A 14997-nucleotide genomic window follows, 5' to 3' on the forward strand; every position below is an offset into this window, starting at 1 on the left:
GCAGGCCTGAGACATGGTTAGAGATCTACTTAGGTGGGTGACACAGGCAGTGCTGTAGGCCCACTAGTAGCATTTAATTTACAGGCCCTGGGCACATGTTGTGCATATTACTAAGGATTTATAAGTAAATTAAATATGCAAATTGGGATTGATCCAATGTTACCATATTTTAGAGAGAGAGCACACTTTAGCACTGATTAGCAGTGGCAAAGTGCTTAGAGTCCTAAAGCCAGTAAAAACGAGGTCAGGAAAAGAGAAGGAGGAAAGCAAATAGTTTGGGCTGATTCTTTAGAGAGGGCCATTTTCTAACAGAAGGTGTTTTCGTTTTGCTGACCCCTTGTCTATGTCCCTGTTGTAGTATCCATGTAAATATCTGTCTTTCCCCTTCTCCATGTAAAACTCAGTGTTTCTGTTTTCCTATGCAAGTATCTCTCTGCCCCAATGTCAGTGCTCCTGATTTTATGGCAAGGCACGGAGGCCAATATTATGCTTATCTCCTTAATTGTAAACTCACAGCAGAAACTACAAAACAATGAAAAGAACTTACTTAGAATAGAAATCTAATAATATTCCAATGTGTATTTAATTCCCTGTGTGGCAGCCATCTTCCTTCTTTGTTGCTGCTAACAGCTCAGATTAGTTCAGAATTTTAGATCTGTTCATTTAACGTGTGAAAAGGCGCTGTGAGTTGTGTGCGCGTTCGCTGATTAAGCGTTTAAAAATGTTGTTAAATAATTCTGTATGCTTATTATGATCTGCTTGTTTTTTTTGTATGTGGATTCTTAGATCCAATAGGGATGCGATGCATCTGTCAATCTGTCAAGCGTTATTGAGTTATAAATCGTTTAGATTTAGAATATATTTACGAAGGGAATTCACTAGCGTAGACTATGCAGAGCTTTCAGTGAGTAGGTTTTGAAGAAAGGACCAGGCAAAGTGAATGTGAGCTCGAGCACATGGGGTTGTAATGTCCCGTTTGCGCTCGAGTGAAACTGTAGTGAGGAGAGAAGGCGTAAGAACACGGAGTCTGTTGCTCTCGATGCCTTGATCGGGAGCAAGAGGCTGTGTGCACAGAATTTTTTACCGCTTGAGCCGAGTTCACAAAAGAGACTTGTACTCGAGCAAACGCGGGGATCGCGTTAACTGAGTGAAACATTAGGAGCCAGATTAATGATGAAGGAATAGTTTTAAAGTCGCTTACCGCGCGCATATGACCTTGGAAGCTACTCACTAATTATCTACCGGGCCGCTGTAGGAGCGTCAGGTGACGCGGCAGCCATCTTAGATTGGGTTAACAGTGAGGATTTTTTTCGTTTTGAGTCAGCCATCTTCTGGGCATGAAAGAGAGGCTGAGAATAAGTGTTTTTAGTCAGTCAGTCAAGAGTGCATAACTGTATATGTGGTTCCCAGCATTGAATGAGAGGAGGTTATTGGTAGGAATTTGAATTATTGTAACAGAAACAGAAGTTTAACTTGGTGCTTATTATAGTTGATTTAGAATATGTAGGAAAGTAGACCAAATGAAGGAAATGTTGAGGTTACAGTACAGGAATGTGTTTATAAGGCTGTTTTGGCTAGGCAGTTGGAGAAAGATCTTGACTATTGTATAGACAAGATGGAAGGGATATTTGGAAAGAGAATTGATGATGAGTAGTGTTGGTCATCAGAGGAGGTGGTAGGAGATGGCTCAGCTAGTGGAAGTGGTAGAAAGGTTAGTCAGAAGAGGAAACGTATAAAGAGAAGGTCACTAAGGAAAAAGGGGCCTTTAATCAGAAAGGCAATTATAAGTCAACTCGGAGGGAGTTGTATGGTAAAGCTATAAGGCCGCTCAAGGTGATCACAGAGCTATCATCTGTGATGAATCCTCCAGCAGTGGGGTTATTGTGATTTCATGTTCTTCTGACTTTGATGCCTCTGAGGAAGAGGAGATGGAAAGGAAGAGAGCTAAAAAGGTGAGGAGAGATAAAGAAAATTTAGATCAAGTTAAGAATCCCTTGGGTGATTTCATGTTTGACCCTCACACAATCCACAATTACTACTAAATGAGGCCTGGAAAAACATGTTGTTGAATATGTGGAATTTTGGATTAGGCAGGAAATGCCTAAAGAGGTTAGGACAAGACTCCGTTTCGGAGTGTCCAAGACCTTCTCTAGCCAACAAGGTTGCTTACACACCAGAACTAGATGCAAAGATGCTTGCATTTCTAAATATATTGGGTAGGGACCCAAGACGAGGTCTGGATAAAGGACTGAAGGGGTGTCAGAACTGCCTTCTGGATGTGTCTGGACCCTTAACAAAGATTTTTGGCCTATGCGAGGAGGCTTATCTGCAGGAAAGTGCAGTAAACATGTTGGAACTGAGACAGTGGGTGCAAAGAGCAGTATTCTTATTAGGGAATACCAATGCAGCCCTGTGTGCGAAGAGCCTGCTAATGAAAATAGACTCAAAGTTGGCAGATTTGTCAGGAAAGGAATTGGGTCAAGAGGCTAATGGTCTCCTTTTTGGTGAAGAGTTTGTAAAGGAGATAGCTCGTTATGCCGGAGCCTTTAACTGTATTCAAAAAGTACAAAAATATATTAGAAAGGTTTCTGGAATGGCCGGGAGAATGCGGGGTGGATTCCCCGGCTGGGGTTTTGGAATCACACGGAGTTCATTTTCACGTGGATATAGACCTGGTGGCTTTCAATCATCTGGAAATTATACATCCATTTTATACCCCCAGGGGCAGAGGGGAAGAGGACAATATAGAGGAGATAGAAGAACAAGACAACAAGGTATGTTTGGGAAACAACCCTTTGTTTATTCAGGAAAAACTGGGTGGCAGACTCGCCCATTTTTTAGACAGATGGAAAGAGATAACTTCCCATCATTGGGTGTTACAAACGGTAAGTGGTTATCAGATGGATTTTGTACAAACGCAGATCCAGGTAAGACAACTGAGAGCTTTGAAGTTTACAAAAGAAGAGGGAAATTTGGTGGACCAAGAGGTTCAAGAGCTAGCAAAGAAGGAGCTTTAGAGAAAGCAGACAAAGTCACTGGAGGGTTTGTAAGCAACCTGTTCCTCATAGAGAAAAAGGACAAGGGCATGAGACTGGTGAAAGAGTTAAATGAGTGGGTAGAGTACAATCACTTCAAAATGGAAGGGATTCATATGTTGAGGAACCTTTTGAGGAAAGAGGACTGGTTGACCCGGTTAGACCTAAACGATGCATACCTGATGGTTCCTGTGTGCCACGAACAGAGGGACTATTTGAAGTTTCAGTGGCAAGGAAACATGTGGAGATTCAAAAGCCCTCCCTTTGATTTGACATTGGCTCCTTGGTGCTTTACAAAGGTGATGGGGTCCATAGTAGTGTGGTTGTGCACAAAAGGGGTGAGACTGATTGTATTTCTAGACGATATCCTGATTATGTCTCAGAGCAGGGAGTTGCCTCACGAACATACGATGATGGCAGTTCGAGTTATAGAGGATTTGGGTTCTGTAATAAACAGAAAGAAGTCATGTTTGGAACCAAGTCAGGAGACCGTGTTTTGGGGTTTTCAGATTTGGATGTTGGATTGTGTATTGAGATTGCCCATAAAGAAGGTGAAGAAGATCCGGAGAGAGGTATGGAGAATGTTAGTGAGCGAGTGGATAACTTTGAGACAGATAGCGAGGGTATTAAGCCTCTTTTTTGCCTACATTCAGGCAGTCTTCCCAGCTCCCTTGCATTATCGAGCTCTACAGAGGTTGAAAACAGTGTTTTTGCACAGAGGGGTGAAGTATTCACAGAAAGTGCAGATGGATGCAGAGATGAGATCGGAGTTAAGGTGGTGGTTGGAGAATTTGAAAGCATGGAATGAAAGGGCCATTTTCATACCAACACCAGATATAGTTATAGAATCGGATGCCAGCCTTCAAGGCTGGGGAGCAAGGTGTGGTTCATTGATGACAAGGGGGAAGTGGACAGGCCAAGAAAAGGAAATGCACATCAGCTACCTGGAGTTTTTGACAGGTTCTTTTGCAGTGAAGAGTTTTATCAAGGATCAGGTAAGATGTTGTGTACTTTTGAGGATGGACAACATTTCGGCAATAAGATATGTAAACAAGCTGGGGTGTCCTCATTCAAAGGCTTTGGCAGATTTGGCAAGAGATTTTTTGCATTTCTGCCTGAGCAGAAATATTATGATTCAGACACAGTACTTACCGGGAATAAACAATACAATAGCAGATTGGAATTCAAGGCAACTGAAGGATTTCAGCGATTGGAAATTGAACAGGGAGGTGTTCAGTTTGATAAACAAAAAATGGGGTCCCCTAGGGATGGACCTGTTTACGAACAGGGTGAATGCTCAGGTTCCCAGATTTTACAGTTGGAGATCAGATCCAGAGGCGGAGGCTGTAGATGCTATTCTGCAAGACTGGGGAAGGTTGCGGCGTTGCACGTTCCCTTCATTTGCCTTGATTCAGAGGGTGTTACTGAAGCTAAAAAGGGAGAAGGCAGAAGTAGTGTTGATAACTCCCTTTTGGTCATCCCAGGTATGGTATCCAGATGTTATGGAGATGTTGATTGCCGACCAAGTACTTCTACCGAATACCCCAGATTTGCTAACATGAGCATCATGAGACAGACATGAATTGGTTCTGCAGGGACATTTGAGGTTGATGGTTTGGCGGATTTCGGGAGAGCCAGGCAGGTGTCAAGGTTATCGTTGGAGGCTTCAAAACTCATCAAGGAGTCATGGACTTCAAAGGCATACAGAGTGGCCTGGAGCAGATGGATTCATTGGTGTGTTTCGAGGGGTTTGGATCCCGTATCAGCACCTCAGGTGGAGGTGGTGAATTACCTGACAGAAGTTTTCCTTGAGGGAAATCATACAGTTCCGTTAATATTGGTAGGTCAGCAATTTCAGCAGTGCATTAATTGATAGATAGCTTACCTGTGGGTCAACACGATGTAGTGAAGAGGTTGCTAAGGAGTGTAAGGATAAAGGCCCCACCGGGAGCAAAATATTCATCCGTGTGGGATGTGGACCTTGTACTAAAAGAAATGGCTAGTTGGACTGAGAATGACAATTTTCGACTTGAAGAAACTTTCGTTAGAGTTAGTTATTTTATTATGTCTAGTTTCATTAAGGAGGGTTTCAAATGTAAAGGCACTAGAAATTTCTGGATGAAGGTTTGTATTAGAAGGTGTTTGTTTCTATATCATAGGTGAACAAAACTATGTCTAGAACTATTTTTACCGAAATTTTGATGAATGTAGAAAGTTGTGTGTAGTGAGATGTTTCGGGAGTATGAAAAGAGAACAGAGAGCCTGAGATGCAGCATGGATTTGCAGCTGATAGTTTCTTTCAGAAGCCCTCATAAAGAAGTCTACTCCTACTTTGGCTCATTGTGTCAAGGAAGTCATGAGAAGTGCAGGAATTAGATCTGTCTAAGTTTGGACCTCACTCTACTAGGGGGGCTATGGCATCAAAAGCATTTTTGTTAGGCTGACTGGGATTTTAGCTGAAGTGGATTTGTCATCAGAATCAGTATTTAAGAAGTTTTATTGTAAGCCTGTGGATTGTCCAGTGAGGAATATTGTGGCAAGGTTTTAAACATGCATAATATTGGCCTCCGTGCCTTGCCATAAAATTCAGATTTTCCACAGCTAGGATGGGTAAGAAATCATTATGTTATTAAAAACACGGAGGCTGAAATTATCCCTCCCTGTAATTCCCATCCTAAAATATGTTTTTTTGTTTTGTTTTCAGGAGGAGACTACAAGAAATTAAATGGAGTAATGGAGAAGAGACGATTTGTTCCAGTTACTTTTTGGGGGATTCGTTTATTTTAAATCATTCTATAGGATGTTAACTGTGGAGCATGTTCGCAGCAAAATAAGGAAGATGGCTGCCACACAGGGAATTAAATGGAGATTGGAATGTTATTAGATTCATATTCTAAGTTCTTTTCATTGTTTTGTAGTTGCTGCTGTTAGTTTGCAATTAAAGAGATATGCATAATATCAGCCTCTGTGTCTTTAATAAAATCATGATTTTCTACCCATCCTAGCTGTGGAAAATCTGAATTCTCTGCCCCAGAGTCATTCTCCCCCGTTTTGAATGTATGTCTTTTCCTATCTCTGTGTGGATAATTTATTTACTTGTTTTCTTCCCTCGTTTGCAATAATTAATGCTATATTGCCATAATCACGTCTATATATTTTTTTATGCATGGAAAGATGTTTTGTATTGCTATATTCCAATTATAATACATTTGTTTTCATGTTTTGTCACAAACCCTGTCTCCAAAAGATAGCATGGGTATGATTTAAAATGATCTCCTACTAACAGCTTTTATTTTTCAACGTTTGCAGGTAAACAGCCACATTGACAATTTGCAAACACTTATCAAGAACTACAAAGGTCAGCTCGCTAAGCTTGCTCCACAGTTGCAGGCTGAACAGGAGCAGTGTGCCACTTATGCCTACCGCCACATAAAAGAGCTCCCAGCAAGGAGCATTCGGGGCCTGCAACAGGGGATTCAACTCAAGGTGTGTCTCATTCAAAGATCTGATAAATGTTGTGATTAAGAATGCACTTCAATGGCCCATGATTTGTCAAATTAATTTTGTAGCGCGTTAGAAAACAATGCAATTCTAATACTGTAGTGAAAAGGCTAACATTTATCACCTGTAGAAAAGAGAACTTCATATAAATCTAGAATCATTCCATTATATCCTTGTCTTATGGTTTTCTCTAAAGCAAATTAATGCAAATATCCGGCGTTATTAGAGTTGGGTGGATGGCGGATGTCCATTTTGCGGTATTAAGAGTGAATTGACCTGAGTGCTTCTCTAAATATAGCTGACGGGGCATATACCATGTTTGGGAGGATATCCCACTCTGCTAAACACTAACGAGTGCCCTAGGCCCTTTATTTGTAAAAAAAAAAAGTAAGAAATGCCACATTAACATGGATATGTTAGACGTGGTTTAGAAAAGGTCCTGGATTTTCTGAAGTATCACTGCAGAGAATACCCATATGATTCGACTTTAAAGAGAATCCAGCGAAGAAACCGCATCCCTTCTGTCACTGCATGAAGGGATTAGTAGAATGGCTTGTATGTTTTAGTTGTTATTGCAACTCTTGATGCTCAGTAGCCTCGGCAAACTTTCTTAAAGGAAGTCAGTCTTTTCACTGACAGGACTGATTCTGTGGGAAATTGCTTTTGGCGTCATAGATTAACACTTAAGCAAAGACCAGATGTTGTGTTGCATAACCTTAATGTTTACAAACAGTCTGAGCCCTTAAATTGTTGGGCAATCCTTCCTTGCATTGTATCTATTGGTACCAATAAAGTTCAATATTCAACAAAAAAGGTGATTGAATAGCGGCACGCATCATTTTTAATTTTGTTTTCAAAAGTCATATGGGACCCACGTTCCTTTTAGACAACACAGAAATTCTCTCTTGTTATTCACATTGGAACCTTGCACCTGTGCTAGCAGTGGCAGGATGCAAAAACCCCTTAAAAAGACCAGGAGGAAAACTGTAGCCGATTAACAGTCTTCTGGGTTTCTCATCACGGGTGTTTTTCACACAGGACTACATATAGCAGTGACATAATTACTTGTCCTATTGTGTCTGTTGAACATTCCCCTTACTCTGTTCCTGTCTCACCAGTGCATTGTGGTATTTCTACCATATAACATTTACAGTAACTGTGAAGAGAGAGTGAGTACACAGGTAGTCCTGCAGAGGAGGAAGGCCTGGTGCAAACCAGGAGCCAACATACAGTGACATGAATAAAAAGAGGATGCTGCTGGTTCCCCTGGTGCAGAGGAGAGGAGTGACTGGTGTGGTGGCTCTCAAGTGGGCTGGTAGCACCAGTGCCCTATTGTTGAGATGAAGAATGGCAAAGCTTGCAGGGACCTGGGCCTCACTTGAAGCAGGAGCAGGTGCGCTAGGGTGAGAGAGGTAAAGGTGAAAAGGCTAAATCTGGTGACATCCAACTATGTCAGGCAAGTGTGACTATGGAAGGTTTTGACTTAGGAGGGACTTGATGACGTTAAGGCCTTGCCTTCTGAGTCTGTGAACTAATGTGCAATGAGCCGTGTTTGGGAGGTAGGCCTCATGTACAAATGGGTGTGGAGAAGTGCGGAGGAGGCGTCCAGCCACTGAAAAGGGTCAGAAAAGTAAAGAGAAGGTCCCCACGAGTGGGCAGTAGCCAAGGCCTAGAGGGATGAGAGTGAGGGCTGGTGCGATGCCTTGGTGCAGGGAGATATAGGGCAATTACTGGTTTGCATTAGAAAAGGGGCCACTGGGGGGCTGGGGCCTTTGCATATCCTTGGGCCAGTGCATGCAATCTGCAAAAAGAACAATTGATGGACAGAATGCAGAACAATGTCATACATTCACCCCAGTACAAAGATCTGGGCCTAAATCCATTGCTCACCATGCCATTCCAGTTTGAACCCAGTCATATGGAAATCAATCTTGACCGTGCGCCCAATGGGAACAGTCGAGCCCGAACTGCCAGGCTAGGTCCTCCCTGGACTGGAAACAAGCATCCTTGGACCGGTTTTGGGGTTTCATCCCTCATCAGCCAGGATAGCTTGACTCCAGTGGCATGGAGAGCACGGGACCCATGTCTGGGCATGCCCGTCCCACTCGGGGTGACAAATGCAAAAAGAACACTTAATGGAGGCCCCAGCATTGCCACTCAGTAGAACCGCGCAGTGGGTGCGCCAATTTCATGCTGCAGGCGTGACAAAGGCAAGGCCGTCTATGTCCGTCCACACTTGGACAATGCCCAGTGGCAGGAATCCTGGCCCCAGGGGCGGCTCCTCTGCAATGGCAGAGGAGCGTCGCCCACTGGCTCAGAGCCAGCAGCAAAAAAATAAAACGATATTTCATTATCATTTTATTTTTAAGCCGCTGGCTCAGTCAGCATCTGCAGGTAGGGGCGGGGCTAAGGCATGGGAGGGGAGAGGAGAAGTGCTACGTGCACTCCCTATGTGCTCATGTGTGTTTGGCCAGCTGTCTTAGGCCGACTAATACACACACGCGCACTTAGGTTTCTCAAACCCAGCTGTATTCAACAGCCAGCTTAGAGAAACTCTACAGACTCCCTGACCGGGGCATCTTTCCAGCCCGCTCGGGCCAATCTTGCTCGTAGTTTTCCATGTAGGATATACTGTTTGATAAATGATGCATATGCTGGTAGCTTAAGAAAGCAAGTTCCCCAATGGGGAAGCAGGGGGGAGATGGGAGTTATTTTATGATAAAACGCTAATAAAGGAATTAAAGAAAAATAAAAACATCACAAAAGGAGATAATAAAAATATTACTTTCCTGCATTATCACTAAACGCATTACATGGAAAGATTATTTACATGATGCAGGACATTCAAAAGTGGAAAATGCAATAAAGGAGACAAGTTGTAAAAAGGATACAGTTTGCTGACTCCTAATCTTCATTTCTTTTACTTATGATAGATTTCTCCTTCATTATAATTTTCCATCCACTTTATAATGTTATGGCTATTTTCCATTTTGCGAAGTATCTTCCACCTTTAAATAGGAGAGAAGTAAGTGTAATTTGTGGAGACAAGTAGTGTGTGGATATATATCCTGCTTGAATTTACATAATTCTAAAGGGTCAAAATAACAAACTCCACCATTTTAGTAAAAAGATTTACATAATCCCTCCCATTGGCATTAAGTAGACCCCTTCATCCCCTATGGTAAAGGGGGCTGTACCTTCCAAGTCACGTGATACAGGCCCTTCAAGGGGCCCTTACCACTTTCGGTAAGGGGACCCCATCAATTTACATTAAACCAAAGATTCCAATGTACTTTTTTGTCCATTTCCTCTACTGTGATTACCATGTGCAGCCTGCATGTTGCCCTGCTACTCCTGAGTGGGACACACTGCGATCTAAAAAAACCCTGAGTTGACTGTGCACTACAACCCTTTAAATCTTTGTTCGCCTTCACTGAGGCATAATTCCCAACTGCACAAAACTTTGCAGGCAAGGATTTTTTCATTTCCCACTCTAATGAAGAGCAATGTGTTGTAGAAGGTTATATGTGACTTTTGTTAGTTATTCAATTATATTATTTTTTTTAAATAGTAGCTGATTCACCTAAAAGATGTTAAGATTTTCGAGTAACATCTCACTCATGAAAAAGTCATGCAGTTTTGTTAACAGGGGGCAGTGCATTGACACCATGGCTCCTTATGTTTAGACTAAAAAAATAATTGAACGGTGGCCAAGATGGTAGAGTGAGTGGACGTGCTTTGTGGTCCAATAGCTCTGACCTCAGTGTTTTAGCCTGCTGCCTCGGCGCCCGAGTGCAAACAAGTGCTTGCTGGGGGTGCCTAGGGGTCAACTGGATCGGTATGGACAGGAGGGGGATTGCGGAGTGGAGAGACGCCATGACAGAGCTGCCCGCAGCGAGTCCAGAGCCGTGAGAAGATCTTCACCTGAGGGTGGCAACACAGGCTGGCGTTGGCCAGCCCCTGATGACAAGGTGTCTCCTGGGGGCGATCGGCCATGGAGATAATTTGCCCACCCGTCTTGATGTGCCCTGAGCGGGCTGGGTACCGGTTGATGCAGAGCAGCCCGCGGGGCTCATTGTCAGGGACCTACTGACCCTGAGGCCTAGTATGCAGTTTGGATGGCTGCGGCAGTGGGAGTAGGCCCACACCGTAACTCCAGTGCCACGGATTGCCTGCAGTGGTGAAGGGCCCACGGAGAGCGACTGATTTGAGGGCTTCCCTATTTTCCCCTCGGAGGTCGTATAGTTGAGAGACCTGCAGCGGGGGTCATCTATGGTGGTGGAGCAGGAGCAGGCAGGCTCTCTGGGGCCTCCGGAGCCTGGTCAGGTGATGAGTGTGGGCTTTGCGAAGTCAATGCAGAAGAGTGCTGGAGTGCATGGGCGCAGCCCTGCTGTGCAATGGGCACGTGAAACGTGGTGAGTAAGCTACAGATGGGGGGGTCACAAGGCCGACTGGACATCCGGGGGGCCCCTCCTTTGCCCCTGGCAGAGGCATCGACTTGATGCTGGTGCAGACCCCTATCTCCCCCGCTACAATGACAATTGCATGAGGCATAAGGGAACTGCACCGGTTGAGGAGAGCTTTTGACTGCCCAGGGTGCCAGCTCCTGATCTTCCCTAGGGCTCACTATCGCAGACTGGTCCAGAAGTACCTGCATTGACCCTCGGGCCTCATTGACTAAAAAAAGAGGCATGCCCATCTTGGCGGTGCTCCCGTGGGCTGTGGGGAAATCCCATTGGAGCCTTTAGCAACATTGGGTGCCCTGGGGGAACTGGAGGACGCACCCAGAGCGGAGAGACAGCTATGACTCCCCCTGCCTCCCACTGGGGTGCTCGCGGGCTGCATCCCTCTCTGCCTGCCTGCTGCTGTGTTCGCCTAGGGGCTGGTGACAGGCCCTGGGGTTTAGGGGCAGGGAGCCAATAGCCCCTGAATGGCGGCACACACACCAAAAAGGACATGATCACAAAACCCTCCACCTCGCATCCGCAGGAGCTCTCCAGTTCTTCGAGCAGACCGCCATCTCCAGGGGATGTCGGGAATGAAGCCCCGGTCAGTCGCTCCCACCTGGAGAGGCTATTCTCCTCCCTTAGGGACAATTTGCAGATGATCAAGAGGCAGCTGACGCAGGAGCTGCAAGGGGTACAGAAAGAGGTGTCGGAGCTTAGAGACAGAGTGGACACCCTGGAACAACACAGGGTAACCAGAGACGAGGAGATTAAGCAGCTCCAGCAGGAACTCATTCAATTTACAGACCAGCAAATAGATCTCCAGGCCCACACCGAAGACCTTGAAAATAAGTCGAGGCGCAACAGTATTAGAATAAGAGGGGACCCCAGGGTGGCAGAGGACATAGGAGAACATGTATCATCCCTCTTTTCCCAGATCCTGGGGGATACACAGGTGGAGGACACATGGCTGGACAGAGTACATAGAGTAGGCCCCTCTAGATCTGCACAAATGCCATCCCCAGACATTCTGGCATGCGTTCACAGCTGTCCCCTGAAGGAGCGGATCTTCTGCAGGACCAGGGACACCAACCCAGTACAATTTTGAGGTCATCTACTTCAGCTGTTCCAGGACCTCTCGACAATCAAGCTGCAGAAAAGATGAGAGTTCTATCCGGTGACTTCTTTTCTCCGTGACAAAATTGTCACTCACTCCTGGGAACATCCCTTTGGCTTGGTCTTTCTGTGGGAAGGAGAGCTCCACCAGATCATCTCTCTTAGGGCAGCTTGTGATCTGCTGCAAATCAATGCTCCTGATGGATCCTTCCTCAGTGCAGCGATGATGGGTCCTGGGACTGGAAGATGCTCACACTGGAAGAAGAAACTTTGTGGCACGGGTTTGATGAGGCCTGACCCGGCGACGATATCTCAAGAAAGAAAGCCAGCTCTGGAGAACTTTGCGGTGGATCCAGTGTCATAAGATACCCACTGAGGTGGCTCCTCTGGCATTATTAAATGCATGCACGGTGCTGGCCAGGGCGAGGGGGACCCCCACACTGGAGACTGGCCAACTATGGACCCCTCTCTCAGTTTGTTTCCTGATGCTGTTGGATGCCTTGTCACTTCCAGGGACTATGTTCAGATGCCTTTTTCTTTTTTCTCACAGTTCTGTTTCTCCTTTGGAATGTTCAGAGGGTTCCAATATCCTTAGCTTCTAGGTTATACATGATGAGGTTTACACACAAGAGGGCACTCTCACACTAGTTCATACGACTGGGTGAAGCAGACTTGGGTCTTGGAATTTTCCACTAGCATGCATCTACCCTTGGATGTTAGGTGACCTTTTGAGGGTACTCCAGAGGCTTGTCAAGTCTGTGGAGATTGAGCCGATATCTCTCTCTGATCACTTGGCACTCGTTCTGGGGCTATATACTCCACAGGTAGGAGATGCTCCTCAGCAGTGGAAACTCTGGGAGATGTCGCTTCAGAAGCCTGACGTGGTGAGTCAGATTAGGAATTCCATTGTTGACTATCTTAAACTCAACAATACATCTGACATGTCTGTGTCCATACTCTGGGACGCCCTGATGGCAGTTATTAGGGGTGAGTTTATTGCGCTTGCAGCGGCAAAGAATAAGCTATGGAAGGTCAAGAAGGCTGAACTCCAAAGGCAGGTGTGCGAACTTGAACATATCCATCACTGCACCGGGGCCCTGAGGATATGGCGCAAGCTGGAAATTGACAAAAAACAGCTAGTTAGACTTAGATAGGGCAGAGTGCTCTCTCCTTAGACTAAAGATTTCCTTCTATGTGGGAATAAATGCGGGAGACTCCTGGCAAACAAGTTTAGAGCCCAGAAGCAGTCAGCAAGGGTTGATTCCCCGTGGACCACTGAGGGGGCTCTTGTTGAGGGAGATGAGCTGATATCATCCCAGTTCAGATAGTTCTACAATGCCTTATATTCAGAGCAGTCACTCCCCCTTGGGAATCTGGCCCGTTACCTCCAAACCTCGACCCAGACAAGGCTGAATGAAGTGCAAGCTGCCTGACTGAACTCTCTGATATGCAGGAGGAGGTCATAGCTGCTATCTCCGGACAGACACTTCTTAAGTCCCCAGGTCCTGACAGCTTCCCAATAGGCTTTTATAAAATCAATTGCCCTGAACCAGCGCCTATTCTCATGAGGCTTTTTAATTCAATATTGAACACAGCAACACTCCCACCCTCGATGCAGGAGGCGACCATTGTCATCACTCCTAAGCCTGAAAAGATAGCTGGCTTTGTGCAAACTATCGCCCCATTTCTCTTTTGAGCACTGATGCAAAACTATTCACCGGAGTCCTAGCAGCCTGTCTCAATCTGTTTATGAAGGGTCTCGTAGCCCCTGATCAGGTGGACTTCATTCCACAGAGGCAGTGCGCTGACAACAGAAAGCCACTCCTCCATGTCATAGATAAATCCAACCGGGTCGAGAGCAAAGCAATGCTGTTATCAGTTGATACTAAGAAGGCATTCGACTGAGTGCACTGGCCCTATCTGGAGGCGACACTGGCCCATTTTGGCATATGGGCACGATTCTGCTCCTGGATCCTCAGCAACTACGGGACCCCACATACCTCGTGCGAGTCAATGGGCGAAACTCTGCGCGCTTTCCAATCAGAAGGGGCACAAGTTAGGGTTACCCCTTGTCACCCCTTCTATTTGAGCTCTACATGGAGCCATTCGCGCAGAGGGCGGCGGTCCATCCTCACATCAAAGGAGTTCTCTTCGGCGGGGAGGAACATCTGATCAGTCTCTACACTGACAATGTTATGGTGATATTAGACAATTACTGTGAATCTCTACCCCACTTTTTTAGAGAAGCCGAGGGAATTTGGGGAGGCCTCAGGGTTCCGTATGACCCTCCATAAGTCACAAGCCCTTAACTTATCTTTTTCGCCCACCATCCTGGCTTCATTGAGCCAGACTTACCCATTCCAATGGGTGACAAACTCTATTCTCTATCTGTGGGTATGGATCGCTTTGACGCTGGAGAAAATAAAAAATCCTTAATTATCGAGATTTACAGAAGAGAGCTTGGTCTGATCTAGACCGCTGGAGACACTATCCGCTGTCGGTGCTAGGTCGCATCGCGGCCTTGAAGATGACAATCCTCTCCTAGTTACTCTTACTCTTCAAGACCCTTCCCCGACCCCGCCGATGGGCACAATCACTGACCACAATTTTATCTGGGTGGGTAAATGCCCCTGAATGCAACAGGAGTTGAGCTGGCGTCCATCAGCTGAAGGAGGACTCGGAATGTCGAGCTTACTCCATTACTACTGGGCAGCCCAGCTAAGCTGCCTAGTTGAGTGGTTCAGAGTTGAATCTGAGAAGCTGTGGCTGTTTATGGATCAAGCACTTGCTGGGACATCCTTGGGGAAAGCCCTGTTCCTTCTTCGCACAAACAGCCCCAGTCTCTACCTATCCCTGATTATGAGCTCCCTGCTGAGAGTGTGGGTACTTGCTCCATTAAG

General features: G+C 45.6%; 1 protein-coding gene across 2 annotated transcripts in view; it reads left to right on the top strand.

The window, feature by feature from the left end:
* The window catches only part of DCDC1 (doublecortin domain containing 1), a 1503674-nt gene that overhangs the window by 592443 nt on the left and 896234 nt on the right, over positions 1-14997 (top strand). For both annotated transcript variants that reach the window (XM_085648291.1, XM_085648292.1), the window contains one exon: positions 6345-6521. In XM_085648291.1, the coding sequence (XP_085504417.1) occupies positions 6345-6521 (177 nt within the window). The remainder of the gene's footprint in view (positions 1-6344; positions 6522-14997) is intronic.

The sequence above is a fragment of the Triturus cristatus genome, chromosome 3_2 (assembly GCF_964204655.1).
Source record: "Triturus cristatus chromosome 3_2, aTriCri1.1, whole genome shotgun sequence".
In the NCBI taxonomy this organism is placed as follows: Eukaryota; Metazoa; Chordata; class Amphibia; order Caudata; family Salamandridae; genus Triturus; species Triturus cristatus.